We start from the raw sequence: 18,308 nt of genomic DNA, 5'->3' as shown, positions 1-18,308 counted from the left end.
TTTATATATTATTTTTTAAATAGCGTATTTTAGTTCATAAATTGCACCGATTATTATGGACGATTTCCTGTATTGGCCGTTATAGTATCAACCTTATATACATTAAATATTGTATACTAGTAGCATTGCATTTTTCAAAACTGTTTAGGTAATTTCAAGTCATTAAAATTATTTGAATCTGTAGATAGCAATTCAAAGATCTTTTTCAGAAATTTTAGATAAAACTTTTTAATGATGAAAAGTTTAATGATGCTATAGAATCATAATCTATTAAACTGTTTCTCTCCTAATACGGCTCTATGTAATCACCAATTTAAACGTTGAATCTGAATATTCTCAGTTGTTCCTTAATGCAACATTGTCACGCTCTTCCTACAAAACAAGTCACTGTATAAGCTTCCTCTGATATGTAGAGTGCTACCATGTTCAAAAAGAAGCACAACGTGACCCAACAAACAGAACCCAGGTCATTTGGAACATATCTTGAAGAGAACATAACTTTTGTACAAATGATTTAGATTACCGAAACTTTTGGTTATAATCATACACAGACAGAAGTTCTAGTTTTAAATAAATTTTCCATATTTTCATAGAAGTAATTGAAAAATTTATGGGTTGTGTTTTTGGGGGGCCCCGTGTTACTCATACTAGGCATCCTAGTAGAGGTAGAAGTATTATTTACTTTTTTACTCACTATTTTACATTTTTCTCCCTATTTTATAGACACTTCGGTTAACAGAGAGTGACAGGTTGAAAGTTCAAATTCAAGCTTACATTGACAACATGTTTGATGTATCTGCCCTTCTTGAGGATTCAGAATTAAAAACCACAGCTCTTGAAAGAGTCGAAAGTTTAGAAGATCAAGTTCTCACTGTAAGTAATGTTGAAAATGTAGAATCATGCTAACCGTTGTGAATACACTTGCCAACACGACTCCGACTACCCTACTCGAGTTTGCAAGTTCGAATCACATTTGAGATGATTATGTGGGAGAGGATTGACGAACTTTTCACCATTGTGGGGTGGTTCACATAACCACTGTTTATTTACAGTTTCATTTTTTTGATTTTGAAAAATGTACTGAATAAATAAATATGAATATAAAAATCTCATCCTATGTTTCTATATTTGAGACGCAATCTTTCAACTTTAATTTTGTTTTCAGTTGAATGAAAAAATTCAGGAACAAGAATATGAGAATATGACTACAATCGTGGAATTAGAAAAACAACTGTCAGCTAAGAGTAATGAAATCACAGAAATTAAGGTGAATACGAATACCATCATCACTATGACTAATTTTTAGATACTTTCACGATTACATGAATTTATATTAATATTTATTTTTTCAATGTAATAAATGGATTTTTTTCTCTGTCTGCTTACATTGGATTGCTGCTTCTAAGGACCCCCTGCCCCCAACATATAATAGACCCATTATACCCAGACCCCCATTATCTCGTCGCCTCAACTCTATTGGTGATATGCCTAATCACACGAAAGAATCTCGTAAGACTCACCGCCCCCCATTTCCTGCCGAATATGTGGTGCCAGTGGGAATAAAAGCTTCATCTGATGGATTGGGATGGACCACATCACAAAATGGTCTCGAAGAAATGAATTCTCCTGACTTGGCACATAAAAGTGTTGTTCTTATACCAGCGGAGGTTTGGCAAGATCTGGAAAAAAGAAATTTTAATTTTCATCCTTCACCATCAGTGTCTTCTTTTACAAGTTCAAGTTCTACCAGTGGAAGTAGTGGATTTACGACAGATTCTTCTTTTCAGTGGAAAAAAGCAAGAATGCCATATAATAATTTCAGTACTAACTCGTTAAAGTTGTCTGATACACTCAAATCAACATTGTCATCTACAGATGGCACTCAGTCATACCCAGGTAGTCTTGATCGTTTAACGATATCAAGAAAACCTGGTTTCCATCGAGAACCCCGATTTTATATTGACGGTGAAGATTACATCGATTTTAACATGCCAGTTGTAAAGAAAAGAACTGAAAGACCGGCAAGAAGTCGGCATAGATATGTTAATAAAATACCGAAGCTCACTGAGGCGCGAGAGTATTTATCCATGACAAACATTAGCAAACAATCTTCCTCACCTCTCACTCAAGATTATGAGTGGAGTTCCTCAAGCTCTGATTCACCACCAAGTGTCAAAACATCTCCTGAAATTACGAATAGAACATCGCAAAAAGTAATCTCAAGTCGATCGAGAGAGCATAAAAAAAATAAAGTATCGAAGCGGGATTATGCGATTCTACCCAGTATTCCGTCAAATAAACCTGCCTCGAGTCATTCAAATACCCACCTACCAGACGTGGACCTTTCCTCTCATGCATTACCAAGCCTTGGTGATAACGCCCCACCACTTCCGACAGATATTGGTACTGGTTTGATGGAAAATTTACCTCCACCCCCTTCTAACTTACTGTTCAATAAAAATATGGTCCTTCCTCCACTCGGTGCTGCTTTAGAAGAAAGATTTTCTGTGATGTCACAAAGCAGTTCATCTTCGCCATCGGCCGTTTCAACTTCTTCTGGTAGTAGAAAATCCACCCCTTCTGATTATTCAAGTCCCAATCAACCACCAAAACATAAACCTCCCTCATATGCTGATGTTAGTGCACCCCTCGGCACAATTTATGAGGCACATGACGAGAGTCCAGCTAAACGTTCAATAGGAAATGATGCAGAAAACAAGGTTTTTTCATATGAATGTCGTTTATGTGTGTTTTTGGTATATAAGACTGTGATTGTGTTGCCTTCGATATTTTCATGTGCTACCGGGGTTTTTCGTAAGGTTGCTCATGGCTTTTATTTCAAAAAAAAAAATGAAAAAATAAGCAAGAGTAACCACCTGGGCTGTTATACAGCAATTGCATATTGTCTTTAATTGGCTTGGAAATATGGCATCTAGCTGCGCTAAGATAAATATTCATGTCACACAAAGAAATATTTAGCGTCTTGTTTCGCCCCTCATTTTTGTTGGGAAATGCTTGAAATAACTGATATTCCGGTAAATCATAATTAGTGGATGGGAAGGGCTTGATCTAAATACTGTATAGACGCCCACTTAAAATAAGCATACATGGGAAGTCTAAATACTGGGCATCTTTTTGGAAAACCCTGGTATGTCATTTCCTCATACTTATTGGGGTACATAAACTAGATGCTTTCATATCATTTAGGCCGCAATCCAGAAAGGATCGCTCATGAATGGAAGATTACAAGAGAAAAGTCTTCCACCTTTATCAAAACTTGGCCCACCAAGTGATGATACTCCCGGTTTGAATGTCAAAGTTAAGGTATGTTAGTGTGTAATTGAGTGAGTAGTAGTATGCAATTATGTATTAGATTATTATTGGTAATCAAGAGATTTGTCATTTTTGCAAATATAGTGAAGCCGAAACTTTTTAGTAATATTTGCTCTAGAGCAGTGGTGTTCAATCTTTCTTCTATATTCTTTCCTTCGCCTATTTTGGATATCTCCTATCATATAAATGAAACTGTTTCCTGTATTTGTTCAATCTCTAAAAAATCCTTAGCTAGTGTCATGCACAACTCCCACTTCGGTTTTTGGACAGTTTGAATAGTTTATAATGTGTTTATGAATATGTATTACAATAAGTAGCAAATATGCGTGTAGCTACACTGAATACATATTTCCATATTTCCTCTCTGCGGACACTCCCGTCCAGAGAAAGAGAGAAACACTTGCTTTAAAACTCACTTAAAAGTAAAGTTGATTGAACCTCGAGTATTTTGTCAGAATAAATATTTTTCTTTTTCAAAGGACCCTCTTACTGATATTAATAAATCATCTACACCTCCTGCACCTACGATTTCATTCAGCAGCAAATCTGGTGGTGACTTACCACCTGCACCACCTGCCCCTCCTGCACCTCCTCCACCACCACCACCGCCTCCACCTGGTGCTCCACCTCCACCAGGTAAGTTTAATATACCAAACAACTACTATAGATTTTTATTTGAAACGGAGTCAGCAAAATTGAAAACTATTGAGTCACAATAATTCAATTTCGTTGAAAGTTCTTATTATCCAGTCAAGTCTCTACTAATCTTTTATTGCTGTTGGTCACCATTCGAATAAATAGATTATTTGCTACCACATTTAGAGAATGAGGGAAAACATATTTTTTACTTTTGAAAATAGTTTGGAGAGTATTGTTCCAAACTATGATTAAATTCCAGCTTATTAAGCAACTATTTCTTTGCAATATTTTTAAATGAAATTTGTCAAAATTTCCCTTTTGTCTTGAAACCCTCAATTTGTTATTCCATTCTAGCGTCAATGTATTATTTATGATTCAAAAATATTCAATAAACCCATTTCCAATGCTGAATTTGTTTGCGATATTTTGAACAGTTTAATCCACAAGTAAGATTGACTGTTGAGTAAAAATAAGTATAAAAAATATAATGAATAGTCAGATCAATTGTCTATATCTAACCTCTACATTAAAATGGAATGGTTATTGGGTCTTAGTCTTTTCTGCCTCTAAGGCTAATCAGATAAGTCCTGTGGTTTTGTCTTTGAGACTACTGAACATGAGACAAAACTATTAGCAAAAGGTGAAAAGTATTTAGCTCACAGTATAGTAGATCTGCTACCGGTAATCTCCCAAAATACCCAGATAATAATATTGGCAATATAAGAGAAAAAATTTTGTTACGTCTGATGAATGAACTAGGAGAAAGTCAGTAGTCCATCCCGCTTTTTGTTGTTTTCAAAACTCATTCATCTTAATTTTCAAGAAAAACCGATCAATCCACTACATTTTATGAAAGGAGAAAAATTTCAAATGAACGGTTTGTTTTTGGTGTCAAGATTTGATATATAGGACAAACTCTGATCAGGTATGGGCCATGTCATCATTTGCGCATGGCCCATGCCTAATCAAAGTTGGTCCTAGCGCACTGCTGCTTTTTTGTGCACATTGCGTAATGAAGCATAACTGGAGGAAAAAGTGTTATGAGACTCGTTGCCATAGTTTTGACATTATCAACTTGGCTTCAGCAGTTTGTTGCATATTTGTAATTCATTGTATTGTAAATTATGCATAAACCTATTGCACAACCTCAACTAATTGGTAACTTCCAGAAAAGCCGAAAGGTTTTTGTTATTTATTATGTGTGTTCATTGGCTCTTCATACATTTTTGAAGTTTTTTGAATTCCTTGCACATCCATATTTTGGCAAGAATTTTGAGTGAACAATTTGCTTATTAATTTAAACTAAAAGTGAATATAATTCTCAAGGAAATAGAAATTAGAAACAACATATTTGTTCACAAGAAACACTTTTTGTTTGTTTTTTGGGCACAAGATCTTGCACTGCGCTGTCGTGAAGAAATTTTGTATTAACAAATGTTATTGTATTGTAATCCAACACTCAACATTATTTATTTTTTTAATAATGTTGGTTCTAAAAATTATTTCATCTTATATGATGTTTGTCAAACTTTATGTATATTTATTGTGAACTGATTTAAATCACTAATTGTATAGGCATATATGATAGAATCTTGTGATTTTATAGTAGGTGGCATTAGGTTAGGAAATTATTGTGTGAACTACAAAAATCTTTATTTTTTTTGTTATAATGTAATGATGCGTAGATCATTAAAATTTATGAATTTGCCAGAAAAATTCAGGTTTTCGTTTCTTAAACTGGGTTTCGTGTAGTTTTTATAAAATTTAAATTCATATGTAACTTCAAATTTTAGCTTATATTTATTTTAGTTGCGTTACCTAATTCCTTTCTAATTTTAATTATTTAAAATTGTCTTTATTTTCATTCAACTATTATTTATTTATTATAATTATTTTAGGTATGCCGAGCTTTCCTGGATCTAGCAATTTACCAGGTGGACTTCGGGCTAAACCAAGACATCAAACCAAATATAGATTACCTGTATTGAATTGGAAAGCTTTAAAACCAAATCAAGTTGCTGGAACAGTGTTTACTGAGCTAAATGATGACAATGTTCTGAATGAAGTAAGTACCGGTAATATTATATAAGATTCTTATTATACGGAGGCATTGATTGATTTATGCATCGTTTATGGCTTTGGCCAGGGTAGTCCAAGGTTGTCTGTAGGGATGGGCAATGTAGAATAATTTACTATTCTAGAATAGTTAAATCGAATCCAGAATACCGAATCCTATTCTATTTTCATACTTATTCAAATAGTGAGAATTTCCACATTGCTGGATTTAGATGTTGTAAAATTGCAAATGTATTACTTACTATGAATGCATTATTTATTTGGAAATGTCCTGAACATTGGATTTCATTTGATACTAAACAGGCATTTCCCAGGACAATAAAATTGAGAAATATTACAATCTTTTTTGCCTCCAATTGTTCCAAATGTATGTAATCCCTAAATACTAATAAATACTGATATCCTAAATTAAGACACGCTTTACACACTTTAATAGTAAGCGGTTAAATACAAAAATAGTCATGAAACGGCGTTAAATCATTATTAATGTAAGTCTGCCGAGTGTACTGAAACACATTCGCTGAGAATTAATTAGATGCAGAACCAGCGTGTGGCCACTGCAACCTATGCGCCGTTGTAAAATATTAGATTTAACCGCTATCAATGAAAATCAACTTTTTATTCTGTGCGAGCAAGACACGTAAAACCAAGTTCCCGTAAACGCGATTTCGTATTTAGTTATTAGGTAATAACATCTAAAGACTAATTCATTTTCTATGATTATCGTTACATATCATTATCTACCCAGACTTGGCCCTACTCAAATTCAATACGTCACTAGCTTCGCCAGATGCGGCAACTTTTTTTTAAATTTATCGGCGACTAAAATATTACAGACACTCGATTAAACGTGCGTCTATCTTGAACGATAAAAACGTTATCATTAATCATTATCTACTTTTTATCTACTTAGTTCTACTCAAATTCAATATGTCACTATCTTCGCCAGACGCGGCACCTTTTTTTAAAGTTTATCAGCGACTAAAATACTACAGACACTCGATCAAACGTGCGTCTATCTTGAACGATAGAAACGGACTGGGAAATATGTTCTCTTTTGAGAGTGAAATTTAAATGTGACAGATGTTCGCGTTTTGCGATATAACTTTGTATTTCGGAAAATGGTATGATAAAATTATTCGTAACTAATATTTGATCTAAATCAATCGCAAGTAATGTTATAACATTTAATGCCTGGCTTTTGGTAAGGCACGTCTGTAAACAATTAAAGATTGTTGCATTCAGATTATCGGAATATCACCAGTAAGTCGGCACAAAAATTATTATTATTATACGCTAGCTAGATAGCAAAGCGGGAAAACGGAAAAATGGTGCAATAACGAGTCTTCGCTGTGAGGTTATATTGCCGACATCTTGTCCTTAATATGCCGATTGAAATTACAGTGTCTGATGTTTACCGATTTACGGGTTCTTTGCGAGCAGACACAAGTTTAATTGAACGAGAGAGATTTCCACGCGAGAAAAACGCTCGTCTATGATTGATAAATTAGAAAGCCGAAATACAAAAATTGACGCATGGCGCCGGAGAGGCGGAAACCGAATCCTGTTATCGAATCCCGTTGGATTCGAATACTTTGGGATTCGAATCCTCCGGATTCGGTATTCTATATTGCCCATCCCTAGTTGTCTGCATCTGGGGCAACAAAGTTATTTTTGTATTGTTCATGGGCCACATTAGTGTCAAGAATAGGTAAACAGCGCAATATGAAGCAAACACTTTTACTGTGCAAACACATTTGATCATTATTTGCCATTATCAATCTTTCTATATCAACATTTATTATGTTGGATTTCAATTTCTCCATAACGGAGAAAGAGCTTTCGAATGTGATAAAATTGTCAAAACCTAATCCCTTAACTTTGTAAAATATTCAATGATCACAAGATTCCAAAATGCCATTTTAGAATATATTATTTTGGCACTGACACAACTTGCAGACAATATCAAGCATTGTGGTAATTCCCCCTCCTATATCCAAATAAAAATCTGTTTGAATTGGTCAGCTTTCTCTTCAAACTCACTGCAGATTGATTGATTACTAAATTTTGCAAAATGTAAGGATAATTACTAAATTTTCTGACAGATAGGCAGCATTTTTGCGTTAGGCTGGTTGCAAAAGTCAGTGCGACAGGGAATATATTGTTAGGCTATAACAGCTATGAACAGGCATAGCCAACCTATGCTAAAAGATTCCTCGTTCGATTTTCGGTTTTCTATGAAGCCTATATTGTTAGTGACTATTCCCGACCGAAAATATAGGAAGCTAGTTAGCCATTCTGTCTGGGTTTGAATTCCACGGAAGATCATTATAGGCAAGATGATTGCTGGACTCCTCACTGTTATAGGGTGGTTAACATACCATCTGGTCAGTAATGACTTCCTCCGCCATCAAATCCATGTATCTGAAACAAATAAGTGGTTTAGTATTCTTATACCCGACATGGAAGGGTAATCAGATATTGGCTTGCCATGCCATGGATAGATGAGTTCAGCAAGCCTTTCGCACGTTATCATCCCCAAGGGATTTAAACCCACAAACACTCGCATAGTAATCCAAAGGCATGTTCCTAATGCTTAGTGACTCTGATGAGTGGTGACGTTATGGTCGTATCGTTCCCCCCAGTCTATACCAAATTAACTTGTGTATTTTGTATATATTTTTATGTATCATTGCTTGGTTTCTGGTTGATGAAATAATACATCTCTCTCTCTCACACACTCACTCTCTATCCAATACTTCCTCTTCTCCTTTTTTATTTTGAATTGCGTTATTCATACATTATTTTATTTTAGCTTGACATGAATGCTTTCGAAGAGATATTTAAGACAAGAGCACAAGATTCTGATGCTGATAAATTGAGAATGAAAAAATTAACCGAAGCAAAACAGAAACGTGGAATGTCACTTATTGATGTGAATCGTGCAAGAAATCTTTGTAAGTATTTTGCACTAATAATACAACTCAGTATGTGGAATGTAATGGAGCATGTTTACTTTATACATCATTTAAATCTGACAGATTTAGTCAGCTTTCTACAAATTTCGCTCTTATATCAGACATTTAATGACTTACCAGTTGGTAATTTTTCCAACTTACCTCAATTCATCAATGTAATCATAAAAATAAATTCATTTACTCTTGGATTCACATTTTAATTTTGAATAAAAAGTGACAATTATTGTTGCCCACTTATCAGCCATATTTTTTCTCATTATTACTCGATGGTGTGGCGCATCGTAACTGGCTAACTAATGCCATACCCGACATAGACTGGTAAACGGACGAGAGGTCATGGTTTGCCATATGATTAAACCGTCTTATCGCCTTTCCTCTGTCCAGGATAGATATGTAAATCCTTGTCTTATCACCTTTCCTTTCTCCAGGATAAATATATAAATCCTATCCTGAAATTGAGGTAGTATAGAGATGAAAATAACTGTTTATATTCATTATTGACCATGGATTTCTTTCTGGTTTATGAAAACTGGATTGTCATTTATCCTAACTGGTTCTGTAGACTTTTACGGAATTATCCCTTTCTCTATTTTATTGTCGTATTTCAGCCATCACACTGCGTAAGATCGGGTTAAGTACAGATGAGATATGTCGAGCGGTATATAGTTATGATCTACAAGCATTACCATTGGAATATGTTGAAATGTTACCACGATTCATTCCAAACGAAGTGGAATTGAAAGCTTTTAAACAATATGAAAAAGATGGAAAACCATTTGAAACTTTGGCGTCAGAAGACAAATTTATGTGGCTGGTAAGTTTTTTGGGGTTTTAGTTTTAAACAGATTTTATGAGGAGAAAATGATGATGATGATGAAACATGATGTGTAGATGTGGCTTAGCAGTTATTGTGTTAAACCTAACTGCATGGATTCACAAGTTGGGATCGCAGGTGACTCTCTGCCAAATACCATGCCTAACACTTCACCTGGGTTGTAATAAATTGGGTAGGCAATGTCGAATCTGAAAGATTCTGACTCCCACGAAAAGAGTAGATTCTTACATATCATTAGATATTGAATAATGAAAAGAATGAATAAGCGTCATATAAAAAATATACAAGACTAATTTTTGTATGGATGTTATTGGTAATTGGTTAATTCTTGTGTATAAAATTATTCGCAAGTTGGGTGTTGAGATTTATGAATAACTGGTATGGTATTCACATATCAGCTTGAACTTCCCAGGAAAATCTCATCTGTTCTAGCTATTCCATGAATATTTTATTTTTCGAGCATCTCTATAAAGTTCGCTCTCGATCATAACAGTTTTCGGCGCTCCCGTAGTATGTGAACCAAGATGGCGGACACCGGAACGTAGTATGTATACAGGGTTAGGCCATAATTTGATTCCAATTTTCCTTATTTTAGTTCTATTAGAAGTTCGGGGACTAGCTAAGTGACTCCCGTAGTATTTGTACTTAAAATTATGGCCTAACCCTAACCTGGTACACATACTAGTTTCGGTGTCCGACATCTTGGTTTACAGTTTTCCCCATTTTGGTAAAGTTACTGATCTTAACGAAATTCTCAATATTTTTCATACCTCTTAACTACTGTATTATCATCCACATTCTTAGTTTTCATGTTCTTTTTACAGTTTGGGAGAGTGGAACGACTTCAACAGCGACTGAACATCATGATATTTATTGGTAATTTCAATGACACGATACATTCTCTCACTCCACAACTTGCCGCCGTTATTGCAGCATCCATGTCGATTAAATCATCTCAAAAATTGAAGAAAGTTTTGGAAATCATACTCGCACTTGGAAATTACATGAACAGCTCAAAACGAGGAGCCGTTTATGGATTTAAACTGCAAAGTTTAGACTCTGTAAGTATTGTGATATAGCCATCGTTTGTAACAGTGTTAAAGTATATGTTTAGGTTTCTTGAATGTATGTCTCTTTACTTCAAAATTCGGTGCTCCAGAAGTGTGTGTACCAATATGGAGGTAACTAATTTTGTTGCCTATTTTACATCAAGTTGTGTAAATGGACTGAAACCTGTTGGCAGGGGGTATATTTACTTGGATAACACAGACAGACCCCGAACTCGTATTAGAAATAAGATAAGGAAAATCGGAATAAAATTATGGCCTAACCCCAGCCTGGTACACACACTACGGGAGAACCCAGAATTCAACAACGTCTGCATAATAAATGAACATTATATCAGAGTCAGGATTCATGTACAATTGTGCGACCTGTACCCTATTACAGCAGTTTAGGCTTGATGCGTTATAGTAGAAAATATGTACAAAATAAGGAAAATATACTGGTAGAATTCTGGTACAATATACAAGACCCAATGACAATATGCACAATAGATCTTTAATGACTGGTTCATGTCCCATATGGCATACTTATTGAAGTAATGAAAACTATTCAATGTGTAGTAACAAAATCATTAATTTTACAAAAATAGAGCATTTTATTAATAGCCGGTAGTACCCTATAAACCAGGAGTGGGCAACATTCGGCCCGCGGGCCGGGACAAAATTTTGACCGGCCCGCTGACTGTATCCAATCACACTCCGTAATGTGGTCCGATGCATCATTCCTGAAAGTTGCTGTTCTTTCTACTCTCACCGCACTGTCAGTGCGAGCTGGTGAAATATACAATTGCCTTAGTGAACAAATAATTGCGTTAGCACACTTGTTGAACAAACAATATAAGGTCAAAGCAGAGAGCGTTGTAAACATTCCCCACTACTGTTATCAGTTATATTTATATTTAGATTCTAAATATAAATAGATTTTAGAAAATAGTTTTTGTATTGAGTTTTATTAACCATGGAATATCCCAAGAAACGTAAAGTTGATAGAGAGTGTTGAGCATTTAACAAAGATTGAATACCGAAGTATTTTTTGTAATAATCCGGCCCACCGAGGACTTCATTTTCCCACATCTGGCCCGCCGACTAGAGAAGTTGCCCACCCCGCCTTTAAACCTTACTTAAGGTTTTGTTTGCTCTCATGATTTCATAATCAGTGTTTATTTATTTGTTTTTAATTATTTTATCATCTGTTATGCTGATTATGAAGTCAAAATACAATTATATTTCAATGCAATAAGTATTATTTCAATGTTCTTATTTTCCAGTTACTTGATACTAAATCAACAGACAAGAAGCAATCTTTACTCCACTATATTGTCAGCGTCATACAAACATATTATCAAGATATACAAGATTTTTATCAAGAATTACGATACGTTGACAAAGCCAGTAAAGGTAAAGTTGCATAGATATAACTATATTACTAACTAAATGTCATTATTTTCGACTTTCACCTAATTTAGTTGTATTCTAATTAAAATGATTTTTATTGATTAAACTTTTTTCGACTTAAAACAGCAAACGATTATCTTTGTGATTTTTCTTATTTAGCTATGGGAAAAGGACATTATTATAAGGTTGCTTAAGCCATTTTCAACCATTTTCATTCTGTTATCAGTATTTATTCGAGAATCTAATCTGATTGTATAGATACACGGCTCAGCAGTGTGGCGCATCGTGCTGAGCATTAGGAATATGCTTGTCACCGCACCTTTGATTACTCTACGTGGGTTCACTGGTTAGAATTCTGTGGTGGATAATCATGTGCGAGAGGATTGCTGAACACCTCGCCGCCCACCGTAGGGTGGTTCACGTAACCGCTGGTTGGTTACGGCGTTCTCCACCATCAAGTCCATGCACCTGAAAATAAATACCTGGCTAACTAATCCCATACCGACATGAACTGGTAACAGGATGAGAGGCCGTGGTTTTCCATATAATTAAGCTGCCTTATCGGCTTTCCTTTCACCCTAAAAAACTATGTAAGTCCTGTCAATTCTTATGGCGAAGGAGATGTAATGAACTGGGACTTACGTCACCACGCTGTGATGTTATCTTCTCAGACATATGTTGAAATTTGCCAACCATCACCATTTTATGTCTATTTAATTTACCTTGTCACCATTTGAGACAAAATAAAGTTAAGTACACTGTAATTAATTACATGTAATTCTCTCACACATTTAGATTTTTGATTTATATAATTTCTGTGAGTAGTAAGTGATGAAAAGTTGGTTTGGTGCCTGATGAATCACAATTTTGCATTTTTATCATTTAGTTTCATTGGACACCTTATTATCTGATGTTGCACAAATCAAAAAAGGAATGGGGTTAACTCAACGAGAACATGAGACACATCATCATCCTGTCATCAAAGAATTTCTAGAGATGGCTGAACCTAAAGTACAAAAGGTATCATATGTTTATTTAAACCTTTCAATACAATCAACATTGGCGTCTTTCCCCCAAAATCGTAGATAACAACATAAAGACTTGAGAAGGAATTTATAAAATGAATACTTTAAGATGCTTTCGCATTTCGCTTTCAACAAACTCATGGAATATCTTCCAATATTATTCCCGATTTAACTAAAAGTTTACATTATTGTAGTATTGGATTTCCTTGATGTAAACATTTGAGGCACATATATACACAGGAGTGTGAGCTCACACCAAATGTAGATAAATCGACTCACACTGGGTTAGGAACACCATTTTTTTTTTCAATTTATTGGGTTGCAACCACATTGCAATTAGCTTCAACACAAGTGGTAAAAGTGAATATCCAAAATAATATTGCAATATTTCATTTTCAATTTGATTGCTATTTTCTTATATTGTTGTCAACTGGAACAATGTATATTATCCTAATATTACGATATTTGAAATTTTAAAATTTGCTATAAAATATTCTGTTATTGTTAATATATTTATTCCTCTTTACCAGTTATATTCGGATGCAGCAACTTCACAGGAAGCATTTAAAGCTGTCGCTGAATACTTTGGCGAAACTCCCAAAGCAATGCCACCAGAGACGTTCTTTCCTATGGTTGATAGATTCTTAAAATCATATGCAAAAGCAGAACAGGATATATTGAATTGGAAAAACCAAGAGGTATGTTATACTGGATAGAATAGAATAGAATTTAGATATTTATCCTGGAAAGAGGAAAGCCGATAAGATGGCTTAATCATATGGCGAACCACGTCCGGTTAACAGTCCATGTCAGGTAAGGGATTAGTTAGCCAGTTACTTGTGTTCAGATGCATGGACTTGATGGTGGATGAAGCCGTAACCACCCAACGGTTTTGCGGTTTTGAGGAGTCCAGCAATCTTCTTGCACATAGGTAATTAACCCCGTATGGGATTAAAACCTGTGTACCCATGCAGGGTAATCAGAGGTGCAGTGGCGAACGTATTCCTCATGTTTAGCACGATTCACCACGCCGTCGAGCCTGTATATAAACTTTTATACTCACATGTCAAAATGATGTTTTATTATTAGGCATGTTTGGTCAAAGAACAAAATGATTTGGCTAGGATATGGGCATGTTCTCGAAATTTTTCCAATTGATATTTTACTCAATTTTCCAAACCCTTTACACAGGCAAAGAAAGCTTTGAGACAAGGCCAACAAAAGAAGCAAAAGAGTAAGAAAACGAATCATACAAAAAGCGAGAATCAAAATAACAATGCTAAAATTGAAGAGGAACGTGTAATTCAAGAATTAAGATCCAAACAGCATAGAAGAGATAGGAGAGCGGTACAAAGCAAAGATGGTGTTATTGAAGATAATATTAATTGTAAGTTTATTATGATTGGATTGTCAAATCAAAAATTGCTTTTCTTCTGTCACAGATGGAATTATTTTTATAGTGCTTCAAAAATAATTTATATCATCTAAATTCCTAAAAAAAAAATTGTAATACTATTTTGTCTAAATTCTCTGTCTAAATTTGAAAAACAAAAACTGTCTAAAAATGCGAGTTGTTCTAATCAAGATTTGTGACACTTCTTATATTTGGACAGTATTTTACAAAATGATGTTGTATTTTAATTTTTGTGTTTATTCAGTTCCCTGGCAAATAGCTGCATTTTCCCATATTTGTGAAATTAGGACCTATTCTATCTAGGGCTGGGCATTTTCGAATACCTTGTGATTTCAGAATCGAATCGAATAATTTTTTCGAATCGAATCTCGAATACTTGAAAATATAAAATTGTAAGCGACTTTATCATAGTAATTGGTCCTCTCAACAAATGAATTACTGAAGACATAGAATAAATCACTCAGATAGATTACTGAGCGTTCACACAGAATAACAAACACGTTTTATCAATAACTCACTACAGAAATGAGTCATATGTTAGAATTTCGTTGAAAAAATATGACTTCAATGAAAAAAAAATTTGGGAATTCACCTCGACCATTAGCGGAAAGATAGAAACAAGATGGCGGCGATTCGAAATTCCAGTCTGAACCGATTCGAATAATTTACTATTCGATTCGATTCGAATATTCGATTCGAAATGCCCAGCCCTAATTCTATCATCACATATTTTGTATATTTTTTAGATATTAAATCCGAACCGTATCGACGAGCAGATGCAATGAATCGTAGTTTTAAAAGAAAACAAAGAGGAGAAAGAGAGAGGGCGAGAAAGCAACCAGTTTCAACTATGCTCTGAATAGCAATATCCAATGGTAAACTGGATTGGTTCAGATTGAACTGGCTCGATCCGGTTTAATCCTGAATTGCTAACCCAAGCAGCAGAAGGAGGAGAGACTGCTACATCCATCTATCATGGTTTAACAGCTACAACTATATCCATTTATGTTGAAATTGATAGGTTGGGACAATAGCATCCATGACTTAAATTAAGACTACTAATATGAGAATTGTAAATAATATAGCTTTATTAATTTGAAAGCTGTTTAACAAACACGTGCTTCCATCCTTTTCTTACTTCTGAGTATTGCATTTTTAGGTATCTAATTGAAGCATAAAGGGGACATACCCGTATTTACATATCCCTGCATAACGGTATTATAAATCAGAAACCAATACACCAATTGACCATCAAACCTTGGTTCCTATTGGGGCTACTAGTCCCATAGCAAGGATTTCTATCCAAATAACCATCGTTATAGTATTCTATTTAATAGATAAAATATATTTTGAGACATTATATTGAGAATTATATTACTGAAATATCTTAGGCCCAAAACGTAATAAATTCGTTATTTTTAATCACATAAATTTTTAGATTGGGTATAATATTTCGATGTATTCCATCATTGACACACACTCACACAAAAACACACACATATTCTGTATTTTTCAGTTTGGAAGTTACATTACTTTAACGATCAGTATTTTGTCACTATATTTTCATGTTGCATCTAAATAATGTTACATTTTATCAATGTTACTGGATAGCGAGCCCGCCATTACCTCATTTGTGAACAGTGTTGGCGCAATTATTACCCGATTGGATTGGTTGAATAATATTTTGTTTTTCTAGAGATGTTTCAGAATTTCCGAGTGCAATTTTCGCATACCACGGTGTTAACTGGTAGCATAAATACTAGGCGAAATTTGTTAGAAATTCTCGGCCTTCAATTAATATCTGTAGATTTAATTGCATTTTTATCATTCCTGCTGTGATCTTTAAAATCAATTTATGTCATCGTCGGAAACCAAAATATTTGAGCAGCCGTATACTATCGGACTAAAAAAGTTAGGCAGCATCGACTACTAATGTCCAATTTTGTATATCTTCACTCAATGCAAAACAGAAGCTTTTATATTTCTACTGGCATTTAACAATAGAATGCAACAAATTGTAGCATTCTATGACGTTATTAAGCAAATAAGAACACCATCCTTCGCGTTCAGTGTTACCACAATTATTTCTTTATTTCCGAAGATTATTTTTAGTCACACATTAGCCTATCTTGCCCGTTATTTGTGTCTGTATAATTAAGAACACAATTTTTGTGATATAATTGTAGATTTATTTCAGCTATCCTCATGAAATAATGTTGGGTCAGATATTTTAAAATAGAAATCCTCGAACGAGGCGAAAAAAGAAATTACGTCGACCGCCAAAGTTAAGACTAGGTATATTTAGGAAAACCATTCTAAAATTCTGGTGGCACATAATACCATACATTAACCAATAAATATTATAGGAAAATGGCTCGAACGGACTGTAAAATTACAAGAATTTATCCCTCTTAGTTATTTTCGACATCTTGGCGACTGAACTCTCTAGACATCATGAATTGTTATCTATTTCTGACGTATGGACGTTTTTATTCTATAATATTCATTCAAATGATGAAATCAATCCCGCATTGAAAATTGTGATGATGTTTTTTTTATTATTTATTCATGTGATATGTTTTTTCTTTCACAGCTGTTTACACAAGCATGATTTGAATATCAACTGTTTTCCCCACATATATACATACATTTAAGATGCTTCTGAACTAATCTTATATAATATGTTAATTCACTTTTTTGTATGTTAAAACTTATGGTGCCTATTGATACGTTACACAAATTTTTTTCTGTTTCATTTCATGTTTTTTTATTTCCGCTTGATGACTTTACAGTGTGAGTTTAAATTATCCCTGACATTGTGAAGTATTTTTCCTACCAGCGTTATAAAATCTAATAATAAGCAATAAAACTTGCGCAGAAAGTTATTCTGGAGTACTTGTTTTAAGTATATATTCATTGAGTATAGAATTTACATATTTAACCCAGGGAAAGGGAACTCGATAAGATGGCTTAAGGTTAAGCATATATGACGAACCACGTCTCGTCCTGTTATCAGTCCATGTCGGGTATGAGATTAGTCAGCCAGTTATTTGTTTCAGATGCATCGACTTCAGTTACGTGAACCACTCTAAGGCGGCGAGGAATCCAACAATCCTCTCGCACATAATTGTTCCCCACCGGATGCGAACCAACGCAGGGTAATCGAAGGTGCGGTAGAGAGCGTACTCCTGAGGCTTAGCACAATGCGCCACACGACCGAGCCGCAAATTTTTAGTATTTATGTCACATGTGTAGCGTCAGTCGCTGACGAATTTCAGAGTTGATGAAATGTTAGGGTTTCGAGTGAAGAAATCCAAGTTGACAAACCTACCGTATACTAATATTTAAACAAGAAAAATAATTTGACTGACTTCAATGTCCACTGTGTATAACACAAAGAAAATGGATTTTTCCACCCGACATTATATAATCAAAATAAATATCATCGAGACCATCTTACCGTGCTTATTTTTCAGATTTTACGTCAGATTCGTGTCTTATGATATCATGGTACTTTTGGCTTAATAATAGTTTTTTGGTTTGTATATT

At 34.6% G+C, this 18,308-nt stretch overlaps 1 protein-coding gene across 2 annotated transcripts in view; it reads left to right on the top strand.

The window, feature by feature from the left end:
- LOC120329343 (formin-like protein 2) overlaps positions 1-17,644 on the top strand; it is a 32,360-nt gene extending 14,716 nt beyond the window's left edge. Inside the window, exons 10-23 of one of the 2 annotated variants that reach the window (XM_039395943.2) lie at positions 724-873; positions 1,166-1,267; positions 3,208-3,324; positions 3,813-3,969; positions 4,796-4,849; positions 5,871-6,037; positions 8,864-9,005; positions 9,635-9,840; positions 10,686-10,922; positions 12,194-12,323; positions 13,207-13,340; positions 13,876-14,043; positions 14,537-14,732; positions 15,506-17,644. In XM_039395943.2, coding sequence (XP_039251877.2) covers positions 724-873; positions 1,166-1,267; positions 3,208-3,324; positions 3,813-3,969; positions 4,796-4,849; positions 5,871-6,037; positions 8,864-9,005; positions 9,635-9,840; positions 10,686-10,922; positions 12,194-12,323; positions 13,207-13,340; positions 13,876-14,043; positions 14,537-14,732; positions 15,506-15,618 — 2,073 coding nt within the window. In that variant the 3' untranslated portion in view covers positions 15,619-17,644. The remainder of the gene's footprint in view (positions 1-723; positions 874-1,165; positions 1,268-3,207; positions 3,325-3,812; positions 3,970-4,795; positions 4,850-5,870; positions 6,038-8,863; positions 9,006-9,634; positions 9,841-10,685; positions 10,923-12,193; positions 12,324-13,206; positions 13,341-13,875; positions 14,044-14,536; positions 14,733-15,505) is intronic. The other variant, XM_039395944.2, reaches the window with a different exon arrangement.
- The last annotated feature ends 664 nt before the right edge of the window (positions 17,645-18,308 follow it).

The sequence above is a fragment of the Styela clava genome, chromosome 12 (genome assembly GCF_964204865.1).
Source record: "Styela clava chromosome 12, kaStyClav1.hap1.2, whole genome shotgun sequence".
NCBI classification, from domain to species: Eukaryota; Metazoa; Chordata; class Ascidiacea; order Stolidobranchia; family Styelidae; genus Styela; species Styela clava.
This window is presented reverse-complemented; position numbering and strand designations above follow the sequence as displayed.